This window comes from Rhinopithecus bieti, unplaced genomic scaffold (assembly GCF_001698545.2).
Source record: "Rhinopithecus bieti isolate Rb0 unplaced genomic scaffold, ASM169854v2 scaffold_30888, whole genome shotgun sequence".
Taxonomy (NCBI): domain Eukaryota; kingdom Metazoa; phylum Chordata; class Mammalia; order Primates; family Cercopithecidae; genus Rhinopithecus; species Rhinopithecus bieti.
The window spans coordinates 1,045,825-1,058,346 of NW_016813548.1; the positions used below are offsets into that span (position 1 = coordinate 1,045,825).

The 12,522-nt window shown below is 36.3% G+C and overlaps 1 protein-coding gene across 1 annotated transcript in view; it reads right to left on the minus strand.

Annotated features, from left to right (window-relative positions):
• Positions 1-7,955, minus strand: part of NXPH1 (neurexophilin 1) — a 58,267-nt gene extending 50,312 nt beyond the window's left edge. Inside the window, exon 1 of the mRNA XM_017848578.1 lies at positions 7,897-7,955. Within this exon, the coding sequence (XP_017704067.1) occupies positions 7,897-7,911 (15 nt within the window). The 5' untranslated portion in view covers positions 7,912-7,955. The remainder of the gene's footprint in view (positions 1-7,896) is intronic.
• Positions 7,956-12,522: the final 4,567 nt, after the last annotated feature.

Here is a 12,522-nt window from a genome sequence, read left to right on the forward strand (position 1 = left end):
GGAAAATGTAGCACATCTTCCTGAAACATCAGTTTTATGTGAAAGTATTTTAAACAACATATTTATATCATATAGATAAGAATATACAAGTTAGAGTGCACTCATGAATTTTTAATATGAAACAAAACTTGAAACTTTATACTATTAGAAGTTACTTCAGACTGTGCTTCCAAATCCCTGGACACATGGTGTTATTTTCTTTCAGTTTTAAGGAGTACATCGATATTTTTACAAAGAATAAATTAAGAAGCAATAGAATTACTCCATGAACTTTCACTTGGGCACAGCTGAGAATAGGATCCACGTTTAATCTCAGTTAGAAAATTTCACTACAAAGGGTAAGCAAAGCTTCCTATTGATTAAAATTCAACAATCTGAATCTTAACATTTGTAGGGTATTTTTTCTTTATAAAAAGTTTTGAATGCTGACAGTACTTGTCAATGGTAGTAAATGTTTAACTATGGCACAAAATACTTAGTATATTAGAAGTTAAGTTGGAAGACCAGAACCAAGAAATATCCAAAATTCCTTAACAAAGAAGGCTGAAATGGTTCATGTCTACTTAACCATAGAAAAGTAGGAGGTAAAGGTCATATAAATAGCAATGTAGTTAAGGCTAATGATGGCAATCTGATAAATAAGGGATAAAGAGGTGTTTAGCAAGCATTATGATTGCAGTAAATTGTGACTTCCACTAAAGTTATGACATCCAGGAAAAAAACATAATAACTCTTGTAAACAAACCACATTCTGTAACATGGTAAAAGAGCAAAGTCTAGCATTGAAAACTGGCTCCATCAATCAATAACTGTGTGGCTTTGACCAAGTTAGTAACTTCAGTTTCGCCACCTGTGCTATGAAGATAACACTAACTCTTAAGAAGGTAGGGAGGATTACATGAGACAGTAAACTTCAAAGACCTAGCATTCACCAAGCCCTTAAATTGGAGCTAATATTGTTATAGCACAATGTACCTACCATTATAAAAATTAAAAGTACCATATTCTAATTCCAGATTCAATGTAGAAGAAAATTTGGAATAATATCAGCAATGAACATCTCATGCTTTTTCCTAAAAGGAATGTTTTAATAAAAGTTGATATTCTAGTTCTGCCAGACATCCAAAATTATATCCAATGCTTTTAAAAGTCTAAATCCTCTAATACTTGGTTTTTAAATAATAATGTATTCAGAGATTTTCTTTCCTAGGTAGACTGAATTATCAACAGAATCCCAAATCCTGCCCTGAAGTATTCATTTTAAACTTAATTTAACAGTTATTTTTTACTCTCTTCTCATTTTCTTCAACTTTTTTTCATGTATACAACTCTGAGAAGTTAGCAAGCCAGCTGAAAGCAGATGCTATTTCATGTGAACTGTTTTATATGAATTTCTAGTTACACTGTGGTAGGAAAGAGGTTGGCATAGAAAGTAGAATGAGATGAATTTTAAAGGTACTTGACTTTTGTTAATTATAATATTATGAATTTTTTAGCTCCTTTCCTGCTAGAACATATAAAAATCAATCAAATGATGAATCAAATATGAAAAAAATAGATGCGTTATTATCACCTGTTCAAGGAGAAATGAAATATTAAGAATTCAAAGTTTCATAGTTTTCCAGTCTGGTGTGGAACTAGGACTATGTCCAGACTATACTTTTTAAAGAGCCTCTTTTTCTCTACCATATGACCAAGTTGAAAATGAAATCACCATTCCCAAAAAATGTCATCCCAGAGGTTCCCCCAGAACCACCTAGCTATACTTTCTGTTGAGACTTCAAAAATTCATTTGACCTAAAGACAGTCATGTTGCTTTTACAAGCATCCCTGACATGGGTGTCAAGGGACAATTCAACCCTCCCCCAATGCGCATAGGGGCACCTGAATCACAGAGACCACTGTGCACCTGCACTTGGGAAACAGTGGATTGCATTCCAACATCATGAGCACTTTCATGACATGCAACTTGAGGAAATGATCCACAAGAATGTATCTGGTCTGCCCCAGCATGTTCCAGGAGTGACAGATCATCATGAGTGTCCCAATCCATCAGGGCTGGCCAGTGGATTCATTGCATATTCAGTAAATAAGACAGTGCTTTGTTTCAGAAAACTGTTTTTACAAATGTAATCCTGACATGACTTTTTCTTCAAAAAATTCAAAGATATATACTTTAAATTATACATTGGATGATTACATGAGTAACAGGAACCATTAGTGGGGTGGCAACATAATTTGTTGTCCAAACTGGGACACTTTTAGAGTGACAAGAGAAACCATTAGTAATTACACCAAACTGAGAGGGAAAGAAACCATGCAGAGATCCCAGGAGAAAAATAGTTCAAAGCAAGTATGTACTTATTTAAACAAACTTGAAAACCAACGTATAAATGCTGTGCAGGAGTGATATTCTGTAATGGAAGATGAACAGTAATAATATACAAGAGTTGAAGAAAAAATAACAGAAAGGAAAAAATATTTATTGATTGCTTTTTCTGACCTGAGATTTTAAACACTGAAACTTCAAAAACAATAATACTTAATGATAATGTCTTAGACAACAATCTTGTGACATAGATATTAGTCTTGTCTTAGAGATGAAGAAACAAAGTTTTAAAAGAGTAAGTATCTTGCCAAAGACAAACAGACAGGAGTTAGAGTCAAACACAGCCAGCTCATTCAATGTTTTCTAGTGTCACTATGATTTAGACATTACATCTCCATTTTCTACATGAAAAAATTGAGACTCAAAGGCAATTCCCTGTTGAAAGAAGCATGATAGAAAGGGATGCTGTGTGTAAGCATCCCTCTCTTACACACAGAAGGACACATGTATAATTTGGAATGTGGATTAAAACTCAGGCCTGCCTGACTCTAAAGTCAATGTTTTCTTCCAAATCTTGACTTGGGCTTTGTTCACAGACTGAGGTTTGTTTTTGTTTTGGGGTTTGTTTCTTGGTTTTTGTTTTTGAAGCAAATGGAAAATGAGACTCTTCCCTTCTTTTTGCTTTGACTCTGCTTAAGTTCCATTTCCACTCTAAATTTTTCCTCCTTGCTCCTTCACTTGCCTCTTCTATCTCTTTTCCTAAAAGCTCCTTCTAAATATTTAATCGAGATATCAGCCATGGGCTTGTAGGAAGACTTCATTTACTTGTAAAGGGCTTCTGTAATGCATCCTTTGCATCACTTACAGGCGGTGTTTTGTCTAAGGGTGATTTGTTCAAATTCCCTTCTTCCTTGTCACATTCATTCAGCACGGGTCATTTCATCTCATCTTCCAAACAACCTACTTACACACAGCATCCCTTTCTATCATGCTTCTTTCAACTCGGCTTTAGAAGTTACCATCACCCTTTTCTAAATAGCACAAAAATGTATGAATTACAATTGTGTACAAAAGAGATACTGGGAGTTAGACTAACACAAAGCACCCAGTCAATATGGGCAGGTTGAGAGGCAACTATGGAGACTTTTCCCATAATATTTTATGAGAAAAGTTGAGTAGCACTTTTCCAAATAATAGGCCAAGAAAACTAAACAGAAAAAAAGTAGTATAGCTAGAGCACATACAAGTCCCTCCTGAGTTCTTACCTAGGAAGTCTTGTTCTGTTAAAAAGAAACCAACAATCCTTTGATTCTAGTCACCAACTATTACATTCCTATAGACTGCTTTCTAAAGTCAAACATCCAACAAAGCAAAACTTGACCCCATTCTGCCTATTTCTCTCCAGTGCTGTCACCACTACCTTATTGTCAGCCACCACTGTCTCTCACTGGTGGTGCAATAGCTTTTCAATCATCTTCAAGCCTCCTTTCTAGCTTACGTGTGTGGTTAATTCTTCACTCAGCTGCCCAAGTAATCTTCTAAACATGTTCATCAAATCATTTCACTTCCTTATGTAATACACTTCAATTATATCCCAGAGAACAAATAATAAAATCTGAACTCTTTATCCTGGTTTATAAAGCCCAACAGAATCTAGTAAGCCCTTCCTGCCATCTCATAGCACTCTCCTCTCTGCTCACTCCAACCTCCCTGACCATCTTCTGGTGCCTAGAACCTGCCAAGCTGGTTCTAGCCCCAGCCGCCTTGTGCTAGAGATTCCTACAGACTACAAAAGTATCTCCCCAGATCATTGCTTGACTGGTGCCGCTTGTCATGCAGACATTAGCTTGACAGTCACGTCCTTCCAGAGACCTTCCTTAACCTAGAAAGCAGCCACTCTGTGACCCCATAACAGCATTCTCCACATAGCACTTGATATTCTCTGATGGTTTATAAACTGTTTACTTGTGTTGTAGTTGTGCATTGCTTGTCTTCCCTACTTAAAATTTAAACTCGATTAGGTTAGAGAACATGCCTATCTTACTCACCATTGTACCCCTATACCTGGAACATGTGGTGATAACAGGACTTAAAAAGTATTTTGTGAATGAACAGATACAGTAGTTAAGCAGCTTATTTGCAAATATTTGCTTTACCTTTATATGGTAGTTTCAGTGGTTAAAATTTTTCCATTTCTACTTTTCAATTAAAAAAATTGTATTTGATAGCAAAAAAATACTTTATTATAATTACATGTGCCTTTTTAAAAAATCATGTTTACCAATACCAAATTGTGTAAATTCCTTAATTTGTTTTTGTAGGGGTGACATTAAGAAGTTCTAGAAAGGGGAGGATGCAGTGGCTCTCGCCTATAATCCCAGCACTTTGGGAGGCTGAGGAGGGTGGATCACCTGAGGTCAGGAATTCGAGACCAGCCTGATCAACCTGGAGAAACCCCGTCTCTACGAAAAATACAAAAATTAGCTGGATGTGGTGGCTCATGCCTGTAATCCCAGCTACTCGGGAGGCTGAGGCAGGAGAATTGCTTGAACCCAGGAGGCGGAGGTCGTGGTGGCTGAGATCATGCCACTGCACTCCAATCTGGGCAACAAGAGCAAAACTCCATCTCAAAAAAATAAAAATAAAAAAATTAAGTAGAAGAAGTTCTTAAAAGAACTCATTGGAAAGTTAGGATTATACCCTGTCTTTCAAAAGGGTTGGAAAACACTAGGGCTGAGAGAGCCATATGCTACCCCAATCAATTAGACTCACAGTCAAGTGAATCTACCAATTGTTAACTAAAAGAAAGTCTCTAGAGGAAAGGAGTAACTCACTCCTTGAGGAGACTTTATTCAAATCTTAATGAATGGCAAAGGAGCAGTGCAAGATCCTATGAACAATTGGACACATCAAAGTTGGGCAAAGCAAGCATTTTCAAGAAAGTCAGTGGGCCAGGAAAGGGAAGCAGCAGGTTATTGATGTTGGAAGGGATGTCACAAACAGGGCAGTAAATGCGTCAATATGAAAATGGAACACTGATAAGCAGACATCACCAGGATTATTTATTTCTCAAGTATGCTGTCAAAAAAATCACACTGAAGACATATATACAAGGTAAACCACAATTTCCATACAGTTTCCTTTGTTCCAAATGCACTTTATTCCATTTAATCCTATTGACATTTCTTTACTTAAATAAAATTGTTTTTGTCTTTGAACTTACAAGTTATCTATGCTGAACTGTTTGTTGATATCATTAATTCCCTGTATTTATTAGTATTCTTATTTCTTGCTTGAAATAAGACATTAAAAACCACTCCTGGTCAATCACCAATATTAACACAAACTAAAAATACTAATCACAGATATCTTTAAAAACGTAGCAACCTACATGTGAAATAATTGGGCTTAAGATAGAAATAGAAAGACCACGGCTATAGGAAAATAAATAGCTCACCAAATTTGTTCATGCAAAGCATGTATATCCCATTTACTAATAGACTTTCTGCTGCTTCTACTGTCTTCAGTGCTCAAAAGAGGTTTCTAAGCAAAGGGAGACTACTAAACAAGATAATCAGGACTTAAGTTTAACGAATAACCTAAATCCTTTGCACTCTTCTGGCAGATGTTAGCAAGGGACTCAGTAATAATTATGACTTTGGAAAGCCTGCCACAGGGGTATGAGTCTAGATTGCTTTATTAAAATAATCCAATCTTCTTTCTCAAAATACTCGCATTACACTATTATAAGAAAAGAAAGAATCTGAGAAAAGTGGTTAAAAAAGGAAAGGCAATTCATATTCACCTAGGCTTATTATGCTCTTAGTAAGGTAACAGTAAGCCCTAATTTGCCTGACTCAGCTCCGCTTTATGCCCGTTGTCCCAGTGCAGTTATTAATAGTGATGTCTCCTTTTGTTCTCGAAAGTGTTGCAATTTGGACAATAAATTATATGGCCACCCTATACGCTAGGTAGCAGTCACTAAGTCCATGACAGATCCATAGACAGCTAAATATGTGTATTTTCCTCTCTGTTCCACCATTCTCTGTTCCCTAGAGGCTGATTTCTATAAATTGCATTAGTGGATTCCCTTCTGGCTGAGTATGGCCAATCAGAAGCCCCAGCAAAAAATGGGAGAGTGGGAATCAAGTAAAGTCAGTGTATTTACTTTCTGTTCTCATGCCCTACCAGGCTACGGTTCAGTTTCATTCTTCTGCCAAAGGCCACACTTCCAGAAGGCACTCTCCTATACCCTAGCACTATTTCTGGGTTCTGGAAACTTCACTCCCCTCACTCCTTCTGGCCTATGCATAGTGAGAATCCCTCACGGTTGCTGGCCCACAATACTTCATATTACCTTGTAGGCCCCCTTTAACCTTGCCCATACTTGTATAAAGGGTTGCTTCCCTCAATTTCCCATTTGAATGTGCCCTATGTTTCCTGCCAGTAAACTGACTGATAGAAACCTTTTTTTCCCACTTCATCTACATAGAATGTAGCATGTAATAGAAAGCACACCTACTTTACTTGTGTAAAAGACTAGGCTCAGCGAAGCTACATTATTTTTTCCAGCTAGTACAGAATAGAATGAGATTCAGAGATGAGTGCCCTTGACTCTGAAAACTATGGGTTATCCTCCTATATCAAGTTAGTCGTCCTATATACTCTCATTCTATAGATTAGATAATGAAGGGTACAATACATGCTTTAAAAAATTCCAGAGACATATGAACAAACGCTCAGTCAACAAACATTTTTTGAAAAACAGACCACTATGAATTTGGTGCTGTAATAATTAAGGACAGCACCAGAAGAGATCAAAAACAAAGACCATGGAAAAGGAAGGTACCTAGAAACATTAACAGATGTCAATTTCAAAATGTAACAATACAGTATCCAAGAGCATCTTTAGAAGGATGTGCCTGAAAGCTATAATCCAGTTCTGCAAATTTACCAATTACTTTCTGATAAATTGAATCCTAATTATTAACTGTGTCATACAAGGAAAAAGTATCTGCAATGTCAAATAAGGTTTCTCAATAAGACTAGGAGATGATGAGATGAATAAGAGCAGGACTCACAATTCCCCTTTCCAGCACAGGACTGTCTGATGAATGCCAAAGCCTTGTAAGTGAAAAGAAGATAAATGCATGTGTCTAATTTGAATACGACACACTAAGCTAAAACATTACTTACTTTCTATCATATCTTTGCCTGTCATGCAACAGATCAATGACCTGTAATCCTTTGCTTCTTTAACTGTACTTCCCAATTCTGCTGGCAAGCAGACACAATCTAATGATTGGTTTGGCCTAAAGCAAGGAAGATACGCAAAACAAGGACAGAAGCAGCAACCTAATATATTACAGTAATGGAAAAAAAAATGAGAACCACATTTACCCAGATATATACTATAGGACATTAAATAATAGAAAATAACATTTAAAATGTTGAATTAGCTACAAGATATGTAAATGAATTTATAATGAATCAGTTCCATGACTTATATTAGTGTTATTTAAAAGTTTATATTTCTGCTTATCAAGTTTCTGAATAATCAGTCTTACCTGCATCAAGAACATCAGCTCCTAGAGCATCCTTTTGCTCAGTCTTCTGTGCATTTTGAAGACACCCTTATACACACAGACCTCTGGAAAGTAAGCAAAAGCTCCTGTCCAAGATGCCATGGAGAAGCAAGTAATAATGTACATTTCATAATGATTACATTTATACAAAGAACCATAACAATTTTCACATAAGGAATCTACATTTCGTGACATAAAAAGGTTTGACTAAGATTCTCTTACCTCACTTATTTAAAATCAAATCAACTATGCATGAATTCGTACCACTTGGGAAAAAACAACAGAGCCCGATAGCCCTGATTTTCAAATATATTAAAATGAAATAACAGTTATTTTTGTTAAGTCTGACCAAAACACTTATTTCTAGGAAGAAATAATTTTTCAGAATGTCTCAAAAGAGAGATAGCAGTATCAATGATAATGATACTAGCTAACCTTGAACATTTACCATGTACCAGCACTCAATGAGGTGATGTACAGATATCACATTGCTCTATAAAAATCTCATCAAGGTTATTATCTCTATTTCTCAAATGAGAAAATTATGATCAGTGTGGTTATTTAACTTGCCCAAAATCACTTTGCTCCTATGTGGCAAAGGCAGTATTTAAACTCATTTCTTTCTGATTTTGTACCCATGCACTTTCAGGGACAAAAATGTCCAAAGACATAAATGTTACAGGAAAAGAACCATGTTTCTATGATTAGAAAATGAGGTAAAATGATGTTTTAATATAACATTTTTCCCAAGCAAATGTCTACATGTTGACTTTTCACAAGCTAAATATCAAATGGGAACAAGTTAGTAATACTAGGCCTAAAATTAGTCCTACTTATTATTAAAAGATTTGATGAAATTTGGATTCTCTGTCTCTCATGTTAGCATTCCTCCTTCTTGGAGCCCCCCTGCTCCTTTTCCTCACTCACCTCCAAAAGCTCACTCAGGCAGTGCTCAATCCTCTAAAACCCAAAGTTAGTCTAATGGTCCCAATACTTCACCAGTCACCACAGTTTACATGCATGGTATCCCAAGAGCCTCTGCACTGATGCATTACATGCTGTAAAGTCTACTGAAAGGATTAAGTAGGAAGGTAATGAACAGCCTTTACATATAGACTGAGGTCAAAAGGGTGTCTTGTTTTGAGACTGAGACCTTTACTTAGCACTTGCCAAACTACATTCTATGAACAATGACATATTTTGTCTTCATGAAAATTCTATCTTGCCAAACAGGACAACTTCTTGTCTGCTTTTTTTCATTAAAAAAATAAAACTTCTTATAGGCATCAAAATTATTGTCATTTGTTTATGGTAATGTGTAATTCAGAATAAAATGCAGCATCCTTGGCCATAAATACAATGATGGCATAAATGACAATGACAACAGTTCCAGTTTATCATAATGTTAAGTTGGTTTGAAGGAACCTAGATTCCAGTTGTGTATGATATTCCACACATGGTATTTTAAAGATTATTCTCCTCTCTTCCCTAATTTAACAAGATTAGAACTAAAGGCAGATGAAATAATGCCACTTGTCTCTTTGTCTTTAGCACATTTGTGGAGCTAACTTTCTTCACCTTTTTCTCATTACATATCAGAACAGGAATATAATTCTGATATGAGCAATTACTTAAAGAAACTATACTTTTACCATGTATAGATGACTTTTTATTCAGCCACAGTTCTCCACTGCTTCTTTAACAAAACCAGGCACTATATTATTTTCCCAAAGGTCATATCCAAGTGTAATAAGTACACCTGATATTTTCTGCATTATTTGCATGTAATTTGTTTATGCCTAAACAGGCTTTGATTTTGAAGAGTACAAATCTAATTTAAATTTTCCTGAACTACCGCAGAGAAATGATAACGGTTCTTTTTGAATTTTGACAGCAATACAGAATTTTCATTAGATGTAAGAAAAGAAACATCCAAACACTTGAGGAATGAAACACATTCTAAATCCAAACTAGAAAGAGGAATCTTGTAGGTATAAAATATCAGACATGTTTGCTAAACTTAAGGTCATACCTAACAAAGAGCTTTAGAATATTTAATCAAATACTTAACTTTTTTAAATGGCTCTTTTGATTGGGATAAGAGAGGAAAATAATACATTTTTCATTTTAAAATTAATTTTTGTGGGTATATGGTAGCTGTATATATTTGTGAAGTACAATGAGATGTTTTGATATATGCATGCAACATGGAATAAACACATCATGGAGAATTAGAGTATCTATCTTCTCAAGCATTTATCCTTGGTGTTACAACCAATCCAATTACACTCTTTGATTTGTTTTAAAATGTGCAATTAAGTTATTCTTGACTATAGTCATCCTGTTGTGCTATCCAATAATAGGTCTTATTCATTCTTTCTGTCTTTTTAACCAATTAACCATCCCCCCCTTCCCCCCGCCATTCCCTCACTACCCTTCCCAGCCTCTGGTAACCTTCCTTGTACTCTCTATGTTCATGAGTTCCATTGGTTGGAATGTAAATTAGTACAACCACTATGGAGAACAGTTTGGAGGTTTCTCAGAAAGCTCAACTTTGAGCTACCATATGATTCAACAATCCTACTGCTGGGTATATACCCAAACGAAAGGAAATCAGCATATCAAAGAGGTATCTGCACTATGTTTTGTATAGCACTGTTCCCAATAGCTAAGATTTGGAAACACTTAACAGTCCAGCAACAGATTAATGGATAAAGAAAAGGTGATACATATACACAAGGAGTACTATTCAGCCATAAAAAAAAATGAGATCCAGTTATTTGCAACAACATGGATGGAACTAGAGATCATTATGTTAAGTAAAATAAGCCAGGCACAGAAAGATAAAAAATCACATGTTCTCACTTATCTGTGGGATCTAAAAATCAAAAGGAAACATTTTAATCAGCCAGGAATGCCTCTGTACTTCAAACATACCCAATTAAAAAAAAAAAAAAAAAAAAAAACTCATTTGGCTTAGGGTATTATAGGCTATTAAAAGCAAATGCACATACTAAAGGATAACTCTCAGTTATCAGTTGATTAAACTATTGTGTGAATGAATTTAAAGGAGCATCATATAAGGGAAGGTTTTGAAAGGAACAGGTAGAAACTGTTCATGAGAGACGGAAGCCAAGACCACTGACAGGAGAGGGAAGGGACAAGAAAAGTAGGTCTAGGATGCAGAACAAAGTTCTCTTACTTCTAATTCTGCCCAGAGCCATCCCCAGATACACCAATTGTAGTTGTACAATGCGACACGGCAATCTGCGCTTGAAATCAAACCCACACATTATTTATGTTGGAAGATAGTTAAATAATTAACACAGCAAGTACATCTTATGGAAGGGCCTAAATATGACCAATGGGACAAAATTAATAGATTTAAAATAGGCAAACAAAATGGTTTCCAGAGGAATATAATAAATAGCCCACGAGACATTGGACACAGAAAGAAATGATTTGAAATTTTCTTCTCACCATGACAAAAGTTGGTTTTAAAATATAATTAATGATTAGATCTGATTTATTAAGGTAAAGCCTCTCCAAATGCATAGTCTCTTCTTGCAGTTACAGTTCTGTAAGTATGCTGGATGTTAGCAAGACTATCATGAAGCTCTCAACATCCAGGATCATTAGTACTTAGTATCAGGAGACTTGTATTTTCTCTTTTATTTCAAGTGTCAGTTTCTCCTTCCAACATACATACCATCTTGAAACATACTGAAGGAAGGAGACTAAGAATTAGTAAAACCAGAGTATGGCCTGAAAGAAAACAGTCAACAAAGAAGGAAGAGTGAACCTAACCTTTCACATCAAGTATCACATATGAAAGGCCAGGATACCATGTCAAAAGTCTCCTGAAAATAAGCTCTGGTAAACACACACATACTATGTGGTGATCACAGCTAATGGTAAAGGTGCCTCATGGGCAGGAATAAGACATTAACAAACCCAAAAACAGCCTGGCCGTAGAAAGTTGCTTCCTGAAAAGGCAAACCTGTGAGCCATAGAGGCACTTCACCATCACTCATACAACCCATCTTTTCAGCTCATTTCCCAGGGATTCTCTTCTCATGTCCCATGCATCAAATTTAATTATTTGCTGTTCTCCAAACATGGTACAGTTCTTTCGTCTCTCTCTACCTGAAGTGCTGTGCCCCACCAAATTTCCATTTCTAAATCCTTCCTGAACTTTAGTACGCAACACAGATGCCATCTCTATAAAGCAGAATCAGGCTGGGTGCGGTGGCTCATGCCTGTAATCCCAGCACTTTGGGAGGCCGAGGTGGGAGGATCACGAGGTCAGTATATCGAGACCATCTTGGCAAACACGGTGAAACCCCGTCTCTACTAAAAATACAAAAATATGAGCTGGGTGTGGTGGTGGGCGCCTGTAGTCCCAGCTACTGGGGAGGCTGAGGCAGGAAAATGGCATGAACCCAGGAGGCAGAGCTAGCAGTGAGCCCAGATCACACCACTGCACTCTAGCCTGAGCAACAGAGCAAGACTCCGTCAAAGAAAAAAAGCAGAATCATAGTAGAAATAAGCTCTCCTAGTCTGAATTCTTATAATTATCATTCTATAACAATGTCTCTAGCTTCCTGG